Source organism: Esox lucius, chromosome 2, assembly GCF_011004845.1.
Source record: "Esox lucius isolate fEsoLuc1 chromosome 2, fEsoLuc1.pri, whole genome shotgun sequence".
In the NCBI taxonomy this organism is placed as follows: Eukaryota; Metazoa; Chordata; class Actinopteri; order Esociformes; family Esocidae; genus Esox; species Esox lucius.
In genome coordinates this window covers 560,971-579,541 of record NC_047570.1, presented here as the reverse complement: position 1 = coordinate 579,541, position 18,571 = coordinate 560,971, and the positions used below count along the sequence as shown (strand labels likewise).

Genomic DNA, 18,571 nt, shown 5'->3' with positions numbered 1-18,571 from the left:
GCTCTTTGTCCAAGCACATTAATAGAGAGGTGAAGGGAAGGAAAAAAAGTGAAAAAAAGTGTACAAGCAATAGGGATAACCGCACCCTGGAGAGGATTGTGAAACAAAACCCATTCAAAAATGTGGGGGAGATTCACAAAGAGTGGACTGCAGCTGGAGTCAGTGCTTCAAGAACCACCATGCACAGACGTATGCAAGACATGGGTTTCAGCTGTTGCATTCCTTGTGTCAAGCCACTCTTGAACAAGACAAGTCAGAAGCGTCTCGTCTGGGCTAAAGACTGCTGCTGAGTTATGTTCTCTGATGAAAGTAAATTTTGCATTTCCTTTGGAAATCAAGGTGCCAGAGGAAGAGAGGAGAGGCACAGATTCCACATTGCTTGAAGTCCAGTCAGTGATGGTTTGGGGTGCCATGTCATCTGCTGGTGTTGGTCCACTGTGTTTTCTGAGGTCCAATGTCCAAGGTCAACGCAGCCGTCTACCAGGAAGTTTTAGAGTACTTCATGCTTCCTGCTGCTGACCAACTTTATGGAGATGTAGATTTCATTTTCCAACAGGACTTGGCACCTGCACACAGTGCCAAAGCTACCAGTACCTGGTTTAAGGACCATGGTATCCTTGTTCTTAATCGGCCCGCAAACTCTCCTGACCCTAACCCTATAGAAAATCTATGGGGTATTGTGAAGAGGAAGATGCGATACGCCAGACCCAACAATGCAGAAGAGCTGAAGGCCACTATCAGAGCAACCTGGGCTCTCATAACACCTGAGCAGTGCCACAGACTGATTGACTCCATGCCATGCCGCATTGCTGCAGTAATTCAGGCAAAAGGAGCCCCAACTAAGTATTGAGTGCTGTACATGCTCATACTTTTCATGTTCATACTTTTCAGTTGGCCAACATTTCAAAAAATAATTTTTTTGTATTGGTCTTAAGTAATATTCTAATTTTCAGAGATACTGAATTTGGGATTTTCATTAGTTGTCAGTTATAATCATCACAATTAAAAAAAAATAAACATTTGAAATATATCTGTCTGTGTGTAATGAATGAATATAATATACAAGTTTCACTTTTTGAATGGAATTACTGAAATAAATCAACCTTTTGATGATATTCAAATTTTATGACCAGCACCTGTACTGTAGACAGAATACCAGCTGACTACTTCTTACTTAAATAGTTCTTGCATAATATAGAGCTCTGCTTTGGGTCTTTGTCCTGTTGTATGATGAAATTTGCTCCAATCAAGCGCTCTCCACACAGTATGGCATGGCATTGCAAAATGGAGTGACACCCTTCATTGTTCAAGTTCCCTTTTACCCTGTACAAATCTCCCACTTTACTACTACCAAAGCACCTCCAGATCAGATGGCGTCATGCACTCCTCCAGCATCTTTTCATTTGGTCTGTGTCACACAAATGTTCTTATTTTCTGAACGGAACATCTAAAACTTAGATTTGTCTGTCCATAAAACTTTTACAATCTTCCTCTATCCAGTGTCTGTGTTCTTTCACCCATCTTAATCTTTTCTTTTTGTTGGCCAGTCTGAGATATGGCATTTTCTTAAGATGGGTCTGTTTGCATATGGGCACAGTCAGCAGGGGCACTGTGGGCTGGTTGGTGGGACTATGGCTCTGTGGATCATTTGAATGGGACTTCAACTACTGTTTTAATTAACTATTTCAGTGTTTTCAAGTTACTACTTTTATAAACAATAACCATATTTGTTTTAGCAAATGGTATATATAAAAGTTATTAATGACTTTTGGTCTCTGACAAAATAACACATACAGTATCTCACAAAAGTGAGGACACACCAAACAATTTTGGAAATATTTGATTATATCTTTTCATGTGAAAACACTGAAGAAATGACACTTAACTCAACACACAGCCATTAATGTCTAAACTGCTGGCAACAAAAGTGAGCACACCCCTAAGTGTAAATTTCCAAATTGGGCCCAAAGTATCAATATTTTGTGTGGCCACCATTATCTTCCAGCACTGCCTTAACCCTCTTGGGCATGGATTTCACCAGAGCTTCACAGGTTGCCACTTGAGTCCTCTTCCATTCCTCCATGACGACATCACAGAGCTGGTTGATGTTATAGACCTTGTGCTCCTCCACCTTCCATTTGAGGATGCCCCAAAGATGCTCAATAGGGTTTAGGTCTGCAGACATGCTTTGCCAGTCCATCACATTTACCCTCAGCTTCTTTAGCAAGGCAGTGGTTTGGGTTCGTTATCATGATGGAATATTGCCCTGTGGCCCTGTCTCCAAAGGGAGGGAATCATGCTTCAGTATGTCACAGTACATGTTGGCATTCATGGTTTCCTCAATGAACTGTAGCTCCCCACTGCTGGCAGCACTCATGCAGCCCCAGACCGTGACACTCCCACCATCATGCTTGACTGTAGGCTAGACACACTTGTCTTTGTACTCCTCACCTGGTTGCCGCCACACACGCTTGACACCATCTAAACCAAATAAGTTTATCTTGGTGTCATCAGATCACAGAACATGGTTCCAGTAATCCATGTCCTTAGTCTGTTTGTTTTCAGGAAACTGTTTGTGGGCTTTCTTGTGCATCATCTTTAGAAGAGGCTTCTTTCTGGGACGACAGCCATGCAGACCAATTTGATGCAGGGTGCGGCGTATGGTCTGAGCACTGACAGGCTGACCCCCCACCCCTTCAACCTCTGCAGCAATGCTCATATGTCTATTTCCCAAAGACAACCTCTGGATATGACGCTGGGCCCAATTTGGACATTTTCACTTAGGGGTGTACTCACTTTTGCTGTGTGTAGACATGGCTGTGTGTTGTGTTATTTTGAGGGGACAGCTAATTTACACTGTTATACAAGCTGTACACTTACATCGTAGCAAAGTGTAATTTATTCAGTGTTGTGACATGAAAAGATATAATCAAATATTTACAAAAATGTGGTGTACTCACCTTTGTGAGATACTGTATATTGGTGTTGATAAAGCACAATCAAGAATTGTTTAATATCCATACATTCTTCTTCCATCTGCTTTTTGGTGTTCTGTAGTTTAATTAAATCCTATGCTATGAATTTAGCTGCAAGTCTTTATCCAGCATACTAGCTTAGTTTATAGTTCAATGTATATAGATAAGATTGTTCATCTTTTGGAGATTGAAAACCAGTAATGACAATGACTCTGTGAGGCCTGGTTGGGCACTGTGAGGCCTGGTTTTAAACAATCTTAGGAGATGAAAAAACTTGTCATGTCCCAAAGGGTTTTCCATCTCCCAAATTCACTATCTTGCTGTACATAAACATAATAGACAATTCACTTTCCAGCTTGGTCATCATCACAGAACCATAAACTGTCTTATGATGTATAAATGTACTTTTAATTGAAAAGTTACCAATTTTATATATAGAATTACATACAATGTTTGCTCAGTACTTTCATATGCCTGAATATATGTATTGTTTTATCCTCATTGTATGGGTCTGTGACAAGATTTTCATTGTACACATCCAGCAACATCACCAAACACTAGAGAATTATCTTTGTTTAACTACAACTATCGAGACACTAATTTACAAACTCTGCTGGACCAAAATAATTACTGCTGAACTGCTACAGCAACTTAAAACGGCATGGGCAAACGCGTACCTGCAAATGTCAAATATTTTAAAGAGCCCTTTTTACATCAGCAGATGTTACAAAATGCTTAGCTTATACACATTCATGTTTTTTGTAGCAAACTTTAAAACAGAATGAACACAACCCAATTACTTGTAGCCTACGCTATATAGGCTACCATGAAATCCAACACAACTGTTTGCTCCTTGGGGTTTAAGGTCGGGTGTCTCTGTAACGCACTTTGTGAAAACTGCTGTTGTAAAAAGGGCTTTATAAATACATTTGATTGATTGATTTGATTAATACCACCGCTTTTTCTTCTTTTTGACTTTGTCTACTTTAGCTAACATAGTAATTAATTCCATAACATGATTCATTCTATTCTAATTATTTACCTAACATAATTGAAGAATCTTTGTATTTTTAAGTACTTTATTCTTTCGTCTGTTTTATTTTACGTTATTACAGGTTCCCAAAGCTAATACTGCAAAGCGCAACTAGCTAATACTGTAATGTGTCTGTAACAAGTTAACTCAATTGAGCCCACAGTGCCCTGCCTGACAGTGCCCCACGCAGCCAGACCCTTTTGTTTTTCTTGGCAACTCTGCCTAGATTACCAGTTTCCCGGAGTTGCCTCATTACTGTTGATGTTTAGACATGAAGCTCAACTTAATGAAGCTGCCATTTGAGGACCTGTGAGGCGTCTCTTTTTCAAATTAGAAACTCTAATGTATTTGTCCTCCCTCTCAGTTGTGCATCGGGGCCTCCCATTTTGTGCTGCTCTGTGAATGGAGTAGTACACAGCGTTGAAGGAGATCTTCAGTTTCTTGGCAATTACTTGCATGGAATAGCATATTTCTCAGAACAAGAATAGACCGACAAGTTTCAGAAGAAAGCTCATTGTTTCTGAACATTTTGCACCTGTAATCAAACCCAAAATTGCTGATGCTCCAGATACACAACTAGTTTAAAGAAGGCGAGTTTTATTGCTTCTTTAATCAGCACAACAGTTTTCAGCTGTGCTAACATAATTGCAAAAAGGTTTTCTAATGATCAATTAACCTTTTAAAGTGATAAACTTGGATTAGCAAACATAACGTGCCATTGAATCACAGGACTGATTGTTGCTGATAATGGGCCTTTGTATGTCTATTTAGATATTCCTTATGAAATCTGCCATTTCCAGCTACAATGATCATTTACATCATTAAAAATGTCTATACTGCAATTCTGTTCAATTTGATGTTATTTTATGTAGAAAAAATTAAAAATAAAGGAAATTTGACCCCAAACCTTTGAAAGGTAGTGCATGTGTGTGTGTGTGTGAGTGTGTGTGTGTATTTGTTACACATGTAGACATTTAAATGTCTGTCATTAATTAAGCCTAGAAATACTAAATTTAAAGTTAATGAACATGTCCTCAATTAACTCTCTTTTTAGGTTGAATCCTTCCTTACTTTCCTTCTCGCTGTCTTAATTCCATTACCTTTCACCTCCCCACCCTTCCTGCAGATTGCCTTCTTTCCTAACAATCTTTGGGCTCATTCACGTTATGCTACATGCTACATCCAAGACGTATTGAGCAAGACTTGAGACGGTATATTATTTTGTGTTAACTTAAATATATTGATAGCTCGAGATGCCACCTTCCACGGTAGCGTGTGCCAAATTTTCGACAGGGCTCCCCTGGAGCTTTGCAACTGTGTAAACAATTCTAACGGAAATGTATCAGGTTTCTGTGCAGTTTGCACAGATATCGCTTGGTTATTGCGATTGTCGATCTCTATCCGGGTGGTGTGTCAAACATGCCGGTGTTAATTCAAACGCTATGGAAATGATTATGCAGACCAAGATAAGTGTATTAAGCATTTTATTCTCCCACCCATAATATAAACAAGTCCTTTGTCTTCCACTCTCTCACTCGCACCTTCTCTCTGTCACTTTAATTGATGAATTACATCCTGTACATTCAAAGCACTGGTCACAGTATCCCTTAGATTTGCCAGGTATTTGAAACCAGTTATTTGTTATACTTAATCAACTTGACCACCAGCGATTGATAAATGGTGAAACTGTTTGGTTTATATTTGAAACCCATGGTCTACGTCAAGGCTATTCAACTATTGTTCTGGAGGGCCAAAATCATTCTGGGTTTCTAATCTTCAAACCTAACACTTATTCTAACCTGGTTATCTTCCAGGTGCAAACAACCCCTGAAGTGTTTCAGCCCTCCAGCACTATAGCTGATCTACGAGTAGGTGTCATTTACCAGTTTGAAATGCAAATCCCACCTTTTTAAGTTTAAACCTCAGAGTTGGAATGTAAGTGACTGTTCAGTGTAACATCAGCCCAGAAGAAAAGAGGCACAGTGGTCAGCAGACTTTACACTATCACACTAGTTTGCCATAGGATGCAAAATATCCCTTGTGAGCTCACCTCACCCTCTACTGAGAATGGATGAAAACAAATATTTTCTCCCTATGATAATGGTGTTCATTAGAAATTGAGGGATAATAAAAATGACAATGGCTTTACTGTAAATAGGTGGTAATGCACAGCGACCATTTGTTGAGGGAAATGGTTCCAAGCTGGTTCTTAGCAAAATTATTTCAAAATGGATTTTAACTAAAGAATAATTTTGGGAAACAGGAGCCAACAAGGCAAGAAATGTTATGTGGAACTCTTCTGAATCTAAGACATTCATTGTCTTTGATTCTTTCTTGTTTTCTTTCTTGTAATTAATGCCAAACATCAGTGTGAAAACTTGGGAGTAAAAATGTTCCCATAATGACATACTACATTGGTCACACTTGAGTGTGGCTCCTGTATACTTTACCAAAAAAACAATACATCCTTCTATGTTAAATGGATGCTTGAAAATGTGCCCTGCCTCAACAAAACATCCCTTTTGTTTGACATATTTAAATCTGCAAGTCCACCCTCAGTGCAAAATGGGAGTAGCAGCTATGCACGGAAATTTCAATAACAGACTGGGAGGATAGCTGTACATGAAAACATGTTCAATTAACTTAAGACAATCTTATACAGTTCAAGGTTTTGCGCAGATTAAAACCAAATGACATATGGGTATAATGAAGTCACTGTCATATTTCAGAATGTGCCTTTGATTTGCTCAGCTTTTTGTATGTACCTTTGGCTTTGTGGCTGTAACGTTTTCACAGGGACAGAGGCAAGCACAGGGTTGAAAGAAGGAGCTTTTAACGAGAACAAAAAATGAAAACAAAAGACAGACTGGAACACTGGAACATCACAATACAACAATGACCGACAGGAAGAAAATGACTGAACTAAATACACGGACTAAAGGTGAACAGAAACAGGTGGGGGCTAAACACAGGTGAAAGGAATAAACCAATTAACTGAAACGAGAACAGGAAAGACCAAACAAGGACATGACAAACCAAAGACACACAGAAAACATGGAGCGGAACAGTTCCGTCCAGCTGGGACCAACACAGTGGCCCCTTCATCTAAGCAATACATTTACATTTATGTCATTTAGCAGAAACTCTTATTCCGAGCAACTTAGTACTGAGTGCAAATATGTATGTACTTTTTCCTAGTGCCCGCCACGGGAATCAAACCCATAATCCTGGAGTTACAAGCATCATGCTTTTACCAACTGTGGATCACAAGAGAGGGGCAGTGTAATTGGGAGGGTGGTGGTAGGTTGGAGTGCCTGGGAGAAAGAGGTAGTCAGGGATCTCTTTTAACTTTTTCTTTTTTTTATGAACAGAAACCAAACACTGTTTATTTTTGTTTATAATTCCTAGACTGCCCTGTGAGTGTTTTTTGGTTTTAAAAAGAAAATCTCCAAACACAAAAAGGTAGATGTGAACTTTGGGAATACTTAGGAGTACATCTATTTGTTATTCCTTTAATCCTTTTCCATATATTGTACAAGGCAGGATCCTAAGCAGAACACTTTGTAAACCGAATGAATCAAATTTGTTTTATGAAGCCCTTTTTACATCAGCAGTTGTCACTGAGTTCTTATCACCAAATAAAGTTTGCCTTTGGGGACTATCTAAAAAAAACTATAGTTCTATTTATCACCCTTTTTATCAGGTTATAAAAAAGAAAAGGAGAGCAGAACAGTATTCACAGCTGTATATGTTCTATGTGCTTCTGTTTCTCTGTATTCTTATGTACATATTTTTTTTCTATTCTCTCTCCAGCATTCTGTGAGGAGGGTTGTAGAAGCGGAGGTACCTGTGTGTCACCCAACATCTGTGTCTGCCCCTCAGGCTTTACAGGACGCCACTGTGAGACAGGTACAACTGACTGTATGACTACTCAGAACTACAAAACACCGCTGTTTGCAATACCAACTCCACACTATATGACTGTGGCAAGGGCAAGCAGCACAATGCTATTGTGATACACCATTATTTCAATTGTCCTCAGACTCTTATAAGACACACAGCTTTTTACTCTTGGAGTAGTGTCCCTTATGTATCAAAGCAAGGTATCATCAATTTCCTTGCATTTCTTTTAAAGGTGCTAAGACAAAGCCCAGGGAAGGAGTTTAAGGGGGACAACTCACTGGGTACTCCACTGCTGTGTTAATATAGCCAAGGTCTCTCTCGGGTCCTCTTTGAGATGGAGGTGATCCTCCAAAGTCAAGGCATGGAGAGCACACTTTCATAGCCCTGTTGCCATGGCTTTACATACTTTGCTCTGGCCAAATCAAAAGACAATGAACTGGCCACATACCCACATGCACGATTAACCAGTTTGGAATGATTACACACATACAAATAACATTTAATGACACAGACGTGGAAGTGTTATGTGTGTTTTTTGTGTTATGTGTGTGAGGACACTAGGATATATTTGTTCATACTAATTTGATCAGAAATACTGCATGTAAGGAACATGGGACAGGGACAGGAGGCAGTGTGGCCCAGTGATCATAAGGCTTAATATTGTCCATAATATTTTGATGATCTCTGTGTGCAGTTTTGGCCTTATATGATAGCATGCAACTTCAGGAACGAGCCAGGTCAAAAACTTGCAATTTGGATCTGGGCTAGCTCACATCTGCAAAATATTTTTATTTTTGGTCTTGCAGGTGGAACTGCATTAGAGCTGTCAAATTCACAAATTACCTGTTTTTAGACATTCATGCTGTATTGTATACATGATACTGTACATCAGGAAAATGTAGTATGGGTTGTGTTTTCACATTAACATTAGGTTACAAAATAAATGTTACATTGAATTTGGTTTGAATGGGTAATATATTTTTTCATAACAGCAATAACAGAAAACAGCTAAGCCTTTTGGATCTAACTGCTGTTGTCTGTGGGTAAAATTAAAAGACAAAAGAGATTAAGAACAAGTTATTATCAAGCTCATTAGGCTATTGGATACCTTGCCATCAAGTTCTTAAAATTACACAAGCACAGAGAACGAGATAGTAATAAAACATCACAGAAAAATGGAGACTGAAATGTATGTTTTTCCAGGTTTGATAGTCAGTTTGATAGTCTAACCAAATGTCTACTATAGGCAAAATGTTTAAAACCTAAAAATCCCCAAAACAACATAATTTTCTATGTTTTCCATGTAGATGAGATAGATAAGAAATAAATATAATTAGATAGTGAATAAACCAACTTTAGCTTAGCTAGTTTATTACTATACTAATTATTAACATAGTGCACTAGGTAACTGACTGTAAATGTAGTTAGTTACAAAGTGCAGATCACATTAAATAGCATTGACAAAAACAATGCAATTGTTCAATTATGAGAAAGTTACAATTTGATAGTCTAAACAAGTTTAATTTGGTCAAAAATAACAGGAAATTTGTTAGAGCTGTTAGAAATCAGCCGTTTCGTATAGTGGTTGAAATAATGATTGCGTACCCGGTCGTCAAGGGAGAGAGTAATTCAATTATTTAATGCACCATTTGATAGTCTTGTTCATGAGGTTACAGACCTGGTCTTCATACACAATACCTTACAAACTCAATCTCATCTCACTCAATCTCAAAGAAATTCCAGTCATACCTCAACTTTATAGACAGAGGTCAGAATGACTGTAAGCCCATTGGTGACTTATTGTCACGCTTTGAATGAACTTGACTCCCTGGGTACAGATAAACAGATGTTCTTTTGTTATCTAAACATAAACAACCATACATTCATATACCTCAACACTCCGCCTATCAAACATTTATAGAAAAACATTAGGTTTGATAAAACATTACAAGTACAATTAAATTCGGAATGAAAAGAAAAGGCCCATACACTTATGTTATCATGAACCATGCAACAATATAATACAAAAGACTTGCATATCCTGTTGTACTGTGAAAGATTCTACCTTTAAATAGGTAAAACGTCTAGCTTTAACAGGGAACAATTCCCTATACAAACATACCATCATAATGTTGATCATTAAGGATATTGAGGAAAATACAAAGTCCAATATCAGGATTGTCATCGTACAGTTTCCCACCTGACTTGTGAGAAACAAACCTTCACCATATCACCATATCAATTAATTTAGGAAAATCTTAGATTGTAAGGAATTAAGTTGGTTTCCAATCAAGTGTCCTGTAGTTCTTGTTTTCAGTTTTCTTTGTCTTGTATCAGTGATGTAAAATTCCAATATCAGTTATTCCAGTCAGTGTGATGTGGACCCAGGTTTTGTAGTGGAATAGTGAGTTTCCAACACTTCACCAATTCAAGATTAACACAACAGTCTTCCACTGTGTTGAGACCATATGACCTTTCCAGTCAACTGGCCCGTGGTAATCTGACCCATAACATGTGGAGTCCTTCAGGAGTGTGGTGGATTCTCCTCTCATCTTGCTTTCGATGATTAATCTAGAAATGGAGCGTGAAGCCAAGTGATCTGACCCTGGCATCGTTCTGCCATGTATGTAGAAGATTTGGAACAGATTCAACCACAGTGGTTGTAGAAATCCTTCTTGAACATGTTGCTGGTACTCATACTCTCAGTTGTCTGTGTCCAGTCAGTGACGTGATGTGTCATCAGAAAAGGGGTTGTGATGTCCTGATGTGTTGAAAGTATAACTCCAAAATGATGATTAGAGTAGTTCAACAGTCCATCGGACTTTCATCACTGGGTATGGTTCCGTCAACTCCCAACAATGAAGACAATAGATTAGTCCTGAAAACTTGTGGATCTCAGAAGTTCCATCATTAGAATGAAGCTTACACCCTATCAAGTTAAGTTTTTATAATAGTCTGTGTCGAATTTCCTTTTCCATCCAGAACTGGTTGGTTGATGTTTGATTCCTTGTGCTATATTTATGCCCGATAGCAACTAACAATGGAATAAAATCTTAGATTTGACTTTGCTTAGCCAAAAAAAAGTTAGATCTATTCTATTCAGCCATTAAAATGTTACGTCAATTAGACCTTACGTCAAACAAAACCATTTCCAAATTAACCAATTAAAACAAATCCTGTGAATGTAAAATGTGAAAAATAACAGAGGCCAATCGTACCTTTGCAAAAAAAAAATTTCTTTCATGTAACTCCTCATAAGTACCCATTTAATTTGCTTTGAGCCCTAAGCTCAACTCTGTCCGAACATAATCAATTATCATAACATACATCCCTCCTGCTCCTGCGTCATTAAGTAAATGGAAAGTGACACCATGAGTGAAACAGGACGACAAATACGGCCACAAGAGGCGCCATCCTGAACCCACACTGGCCATCAAAGACATCAGTGTGCAACACAGTCACTTGTGCGAAGGAATTATAAACCATATAACCCATTGACACAATTGTCTTTCATAGCTAAACAGCTCTCCAATTTGACTTTACCACAGTACAATCACACAGGTCTGGGAAATTGGCTATAATGCATCTATAAAATCCTGTAGTTCCGTGGCACATGCCCAACAACAAAATGGTTTGCCTACTAAGAGATAAGCTGCGCAACTAAATTGTAGGAGTGAACAACTCCAGCCCATGTTGCAGTGGTTTACCTGCTGTAACCACCAGGGCGATTGTATTAGCACATCTACAGCACACAAATGTAGCATTTTTACAGGCATGGCCAAACTACCTCATGACGAACACAAACATTGTCTTGATTAACCTCCTATATTTACGGAATTCACAAACTTTGATTCATTTTTAGTCCAATATTGGCGATTAGCCAAACCCTAAATCATAACTTTTATGCATTTTTTTCACCACATCTGTGGTTCTACTGACATTAAGATTGTTTTGTCATCAACAATGGGGGATGACTTTAGGTCTCTACTTTGATTTAAAAATCATAAATATCAACATTAAAGCTATTGAGAGAAAAAGATATTTAGCTTTCATTTAATGTTTGATTATCCCAAAACTGAATAAGCTCATGAATAAATTACCACAGGTGAGACCAGTCTGAACCCAAATGTAACCCTTGCTGCCCTGATTTAATGGAAAACAATGGTTTGGGCCATCCTATGGGGTCTGACCCCCTTCCTGGAGCCCTTAGCTTCACCCATTTATAGTTAGCCATTAAAAAGACTATTTTAGAATTTAAACTCCATTAACAAGTATCAGGCGTTAGTTTTAAAATACAAGTATTATCCCAGTTATCATTGTAAATACAAATAAAAGAGAAACTATATTATTTCAACAAACTCAATTCCGTATTTAAGATACAATATCAAATTTTATTGTGGGGAGTAAACTCGCTTTGGCTGGTATTACCCTTTTCATAGGCTATGACTATTTTGGATTCAAATTCAGTCCTCATGGGACAGTGTCTTTCTTAACTTAAAAAATGATCACCATGTGGATTCTTCATTCTATCACTTATATAATATACAAGGAGAGAGAAAACTATATTTTAACCTTTTGTAAGAAAACCCTGAGGCTATTTTACCATATTAGAAAGTCGTCATTGTACCAATTTCTAATTCACTAGGTTTAGATGTACCCATGTGTGCTAGCAAACAGCTCAGCACGTGGATGCAAATTACCATGTGGTGGGCCTGGTAAAGGCCTAACCACATTGTCCTGAAACCCCCCTTGAGGCCTTACGGATTGAAACATTATCAAACCAATCAATGCATTGTCTCAAATTACATAGTGAAAAGGACAAAGCACAACAAACAGGCTATTTCTTGAATACCTATTAAAACATGTTCAAGCATGACAGAACAAAACAGGCTCTCGGATGCCTATTAAAACATGCTATATATCATCAAAGTGCTTTTCAAACTCCATGTAATATTAACGTGGTAATCGGATTTCCTTGATAAGTTCCAGCTTCATTTAATAGTTAGGTACGATACATTTTAGGAAATAAACATTTAAGAACTCTGATTCAATGATTATGAAAGTTCACGTCAGTTCCTTGTATCATCCAGATTGCTGGGTCCCATGAAAGAGACTATCTTGTGACTACTGTCGGTCAGCCAGGTGGTCAAATAAAATAGAAATGTGTCCGTTTTGAATGTCTCCTTTCCATCTTTGCGATTGTTGTCCTTTCTCGGCCATCTTGACTTTACTTTTCGTCTGTACCCATTCATGCCTTCTTCAGAATCTATCTTGTTTAGCTTTCGGTCCATTTCGATTCCAGACATCATTGTTAATAATCCTTTTCGTTCTCGATGGTGTCCTATTTACGCCATTAAATTTAAACATGAACGCACCATGCGCGTCAGAGGTTGCACTCCTCCTCCCGTCGTATTTGTACAAGTGGACGCCAATATATTTTACTTGTACAAGTCACTGTATAATCGCCTAAAACAATAAGCATTGTCACCAAAATACCGTTTAGCGCTTCTCTCCAATTTATCCACCCCTGGAGATTTTTGCACCATTTTATTTGTGGCCTAGTCAGGGAGTAACCAGGTCTTCTTCAACTACCAAATGCTCATGCAAACTTGACAGTTCGTTATATGGTGTAATTTTACGACTCACTTTTCAGTTATTTTCAGTAGAATCGTTAAAACTTATCCATAAGGTCGCGGTAGCATGCTATTAGAAATCTGCCGTTTCGTAAAGTGGTTGAAATAATGATTGCGTATCCGGTCGTCAAGGGATAGTAATTCAATTATTTATTGCAGCATTTGATAGTCTTGTTCGTGAGGTTACAGACCCGGTCTTCATACACGGTGCCTTCGTAAAGGCAATCTCAAAGAACTTCCGTTCGTACCTCAGATTTATAGACATAAATGACAGAATTACTGTAATCCCATTGGGTACTTACTGTCACGCTTTGAATGAACGTGACTTCCTGTGTACAGAGAGCAAAAGAACATCTGTTTATCTTAACATAAACAAGCATACATTCCTATACTTCAACAGAGCACATTGTGTTAACACATAAAAAAATGTCAAGAATGCTCCAATGCTACAGAATGCTATACTACAATACAGATCATAATGTGACAGTACAATTTTCATAGTCACAATTTAACATTTTACTGTTCAAATTTAAAAAACAATGTATTATTACTTTTGTGACTAAAGCAACTTCAACTAGGCTAGCGGTACATAGCTAGTTCAATTACACAGCTAAGTAACAACTAAATGTAATAAGAAAATAAGCAAACTAAATTGAATCCTAGCTAGAGTCTGTGTACTGTAGTATTCACCTGATTTTCAGCGGAAATGGTTTTCACTTCAGGCCAGTAGTTAGTTGCTAGGCTGCAGTGGGAGTGTAATGTTAGCAGCCAACAACAAGCTAAATATTTTAGATTACTGTATCTCACTATGGCTAGCTCTATATTGTTGGTGTGCACAACAGGGTGAGAGAGTTGATCAGGACTGGTATGTTCCTAAATGTAAGATTTCTGTAGTATTCACATATTTGCATTACTCAATCAGGACCTTTTTATTGGCTTGAAATACCTTTAATGCTTTCTGATGATCTAAACCTGTTATTTTCCTACTGCCATCTTTTGCTAAATTAAAGAAGAAAAAAACAAAGTATCTCAGGAAGGTGTTTGCCAGCGCAAGCCGCCTAAACAGCATCAGTGTGCCATGGCAATAGATTATACGAGTCTCTGGAACAATGGAGAGATGTAACGTCAGATTTTCTCCAATTTGGTGATGGTGTTGGAAAGCACAGTCAAACATGTCTATTAAAAAATGTCCATAGGTGTTCAATTGGTTGAGCTGTATAGAATGTCTGCAGGTCGGTGAAGATTCCTCTTATATTGCATTCAGATCTGCTTCGCTAGAGAGAAACATTATCTAATTTGAGGTGCACATGATTAATGGCTGACCCAGTGACACTGCTGTGCCACCATACGACACATGACAGTCTAGTGAACATTCCATTCAAACTTCTACATGCACAGCCAACCTCATCTTGATGTTCTACATGTAACGTCTCCCCATCTCACGAGTCATAGTTAGAAGGGACATCACACACATGCGAGTGAAGAACATTTTCTGAATCATTCAGTTTTGACTTAATCAATTTTTTGCTTTGCCCCAGAGCATGTAGCCTAGATAGTAACTTAGTTTCAGTGAATAATGTCAAGTCATTTAGCAGTAACCCTGATATTAGATACTTTGTAGTCACCTACTTTTGTCGCTTGCTGCAGCAAAGTGATCACTCCAATAATGTATATGATAGTACAAAGTAATTTTTCCTGTATGGTGCTATCTTACTCAAAATAAGCTTAGAATAGTTTTGTTCCCCATGTTAGTTACAATCAGTGTCATACATCTGTCATGAATAGTTTTTGGCAGTGAGGAGCTACTCATTGTCATTTAGCACCTTGATGCAAAACAGTTGGGGCATTAAAGTTAACATTCCAGGGGCATTAATGTTAGTTAAAAGGCATTTTTACCACTAACTCAGGGTTAACAGCCAGGAAAACATACTACAACAATAATTGTAACAATAGCTTAGCTATTGGGTGAAAAGTCTTGAGCAAGAGTATGATGTCACTTTGAAATTAGCTGTATTCCTTTTAGCCATAACCCATCTAGGATACTGTAGACGTCTGCCACAGGCATGTGTACTAGTTGGAAAGGAATTATGTTCTACTCCCTGTTAGAAATCGGCCATTTCGTATAGTGGTTGTAATAATTAGCATACCCGTTTGTCAAGGGAGAGAGAAATTATATTATTTATTGCAGCATTAGAAAGTCTTGTTCATGAGGTTATGGACCTGGTCTTCCTTACACAACCTCAATCTCATCGCAGTCAGTCTCTTCTCACTGTAATGTTGGTTACCAGCTAGCCTATACATTAAGGGTGTTTCTACATAGCAAAGATCAGGTTTCCAAGACAGTAGCCCCCATGCCATATGGCCATCATAAAAATGTCTACGGTCATTAGAGCACAACCTACAGAGAGATAATCTAAACAGAGATGTTTCTGTTGTTCTCATTATTTAGACACATTAACTTCTAATGAAACGTACATTCATATTGTAATTGTTAATGCTCAGATTCCACATCCCCTATCAAAAGTACAGTGGGGAGAACAAGTATTTGATACACTGCATATTTTGCAGGTATTCCTACTTACAAATAATGTAGAGGTCACATTGTATGATTTCATACATAACATTGTATGATTTTTTTATAATTAATTAGCATTTTATTGCATGAAATAAGTATTTGATCACCTACCAACCAGTAAGAATTCCGGCTCTCACAGACCAGTTAGTTTTTCTTTAGGAAGCCCTCCTGTTCTCCACTCATTACCTGTATTAAATGCACCTGTTTGAACTCGTTACCTGTAAAAAAGACACCTGTCCACACACTCAATCAAACAGACTCCAACCTCTCCACAATGACCAAGACCAGAGAGCTGTGTAAGGACATCAGGGATAAAATTGTAGACCTGCACAAGGCTGGGTTGGGCTACAGGACAATAGGCAAGCAGCTTGGTGAGAAGGGAACAACTGTTGGCACAATTATTAGAAAATTGAAAAAGTTCAAGATGACGGTCAATCTCCCTCAGTCTGGGGCTCCATGCAAGATCTCACCTCGTGGGGTATCAATGATCATGAGAAAGGTGAGGGATCAGCCCAGAACTACACGGCAGGACCTGGTCAATGACCTGAAGAGAGCTGGGACCACAGTCTCAAAGAAAACCATTAGTAACACACTACGCCGTCAAAATCCTGCAGCGCACGCAAGATCCCCCTGCTCAAGCCAGTGCATGTCCAGGCCCGTCTGGAGTTTGCCAATGACCATCTGGATGATCCAGAGGAGGAATGGGAGAAGGTCATGTGGTCTGATGAGACCAAAATTGAGCTTTTTGGTCTAAACTCCACTCGCCGTGTTTGGAGGAAGAAGAAGAATGAGTACAACCCCAAGAACACCATCCCAACCGTGAAGCATGGAGGTGGAAACATCATTCTTTGGGGATGCTTTTATGCAAAGGGGACAGAACGACTGCATCATATTGAGGGGGGAATGGAATGGGCCATGTATCGCAAGATCTTGGCCAACAACCTCCTTCCCTCAGTAAGAGCATTGAAGATGGGTCGTGGCTGGGTCTTCCAGCATGTCTACAACCCGAAACACACAGCCAGGGCAACTAAGGAGTGGCTCCGTGAGAAGCATCTCACGGTCCTGGAGTGGCTTAGCCAGTCTCCAGACCTGAACCCAATAGAAAATCTTTGGAGGGAGATGAAAGTTTGTATTGCCCAGCAACAGCCCCGAAACCTGAAGGATCTGGAGAAGGTCTGTATGGAGGAGTGGGCCAAAATCCCTGCTGCAGTGTGTGCAAACCTGGTCAAGAACTACAGGAAATGTATGATCTTTGTAATTGCAAACAAAGGTCTCTGTACCAAATATTAAGTTCTGCTTTTCTGATGTATGAAATACTTATGTCATGCAATAAAATGCAAATGAATTACTTAAAAATCATACAATGTGATTTTCTGGATTTTTGTTTTAGATTCCGTCACTCACAGTTGAAGAGTACCTATGATAAAAATGACAGACTTCTACATGCTTTTTAAGTGGGAAAACCTGCAAAATCGACAGTGTATCAAATACTTGTTCTCCCCACTGTACAGTTGCTGGTTGTATAATTAGAATATCATCAAAAAGTTGTTTATTTCAGTAATTCCATTAAAAAAGTGAAACTTGTATCTTATATTCATTCAATACACACAGACTGATATATTTCAAATGTTTATTTATTTTAATTGTGATGATTATAACTGACAACTAATGAAAATCCCAAATTCAGTATCTCCAGAAATTTGAATATTACTTAAGACCAATATAAAAAAAGGATTTTTAGAAATGTTGGCCAACTGAAAAGTATGAACATGAAAAGTATGAGCATGTACAGCACTCAATACTTAGTTGAGGCTCCTTTTGCCTGAATTACTGCAGCAATGCGGCGTTGGCATGGAGTCGATCAGTCTGTGGCACTGCTCAGGTGTTATGAGAGCCCAGGTTTCTCTGATAGTGGCCTTCAGCTCTCCATGGTCCTTAAACCAGGTACTGGTATCTTTGGCACTGTGTGCAGATGCCAAGTCCTGTTGGAAAATGAAATCTGCATCTCCATAAAGTTGGTCAGCAGCAGGAAGCATGAAGTGCTCTAAAACTTCCTGGCAGACGGCTGCGTTGACCTTGGACGTCAGAAAACACAGTGGACCAACACCAGCAGATGAAATGGCACCACAAACCATCACTGACTGCGGAAACTACACTGGACTTCAAGCAACATGGATTCTTTGCCTCTCATCTCTTCCTCCAGACTCTGGGACCTCGATTTCTTGAAGCACTGACTCCAGCTGCAGTCTACTCTTTGTGAATCTCCCCCACATTTTTGAATGGGTTTTGTTTCACAATCCTGTCCAGGATGCGGTTATCCCTATTGCTTGTACACTTTTTTTCTACCACATATTTTCCTTCCCTTCGCCTCTCAATTAAAGTGCTTGGACACTATGACAGCTATGACCTTTTGTGTCTTGCCCTCCTTGTGCAAGGTGTCAATGGTCATCTT

The 18,571-nt window shown here is 38.8% G+C and overlaps 1 protein-coding gene across 6 annotated transcripts in view; it reads left to right on the top strand.

Moving 5' to 3' along the window:
• Positions 1-18,571, top strand: part of LOC105031116 (protein kinase C-binding protein NELL1) — a 781,285-nt gene that overhangs the window by 599,205 nt on the left and 163,509 nt on the right. For all 6 annotated transcript variants that reach the window (XR_003782803.2, XR_004576720.1, XM_029124715.2 and 3 more), the window contains one exon: positions 7,822-7,917. Coding sequence is in view for 4 of the 6 variants with exons in the window: in XM_029124715.2 (XP_028980548.1) it covers positions 7,822-7,917 (96 nt within the window). In the remaining 2 variants the exon portion in view is untranslated. The remainder of the gene's footprint in view (positions 1-7,821; positions 7,918-18,571) is intronic.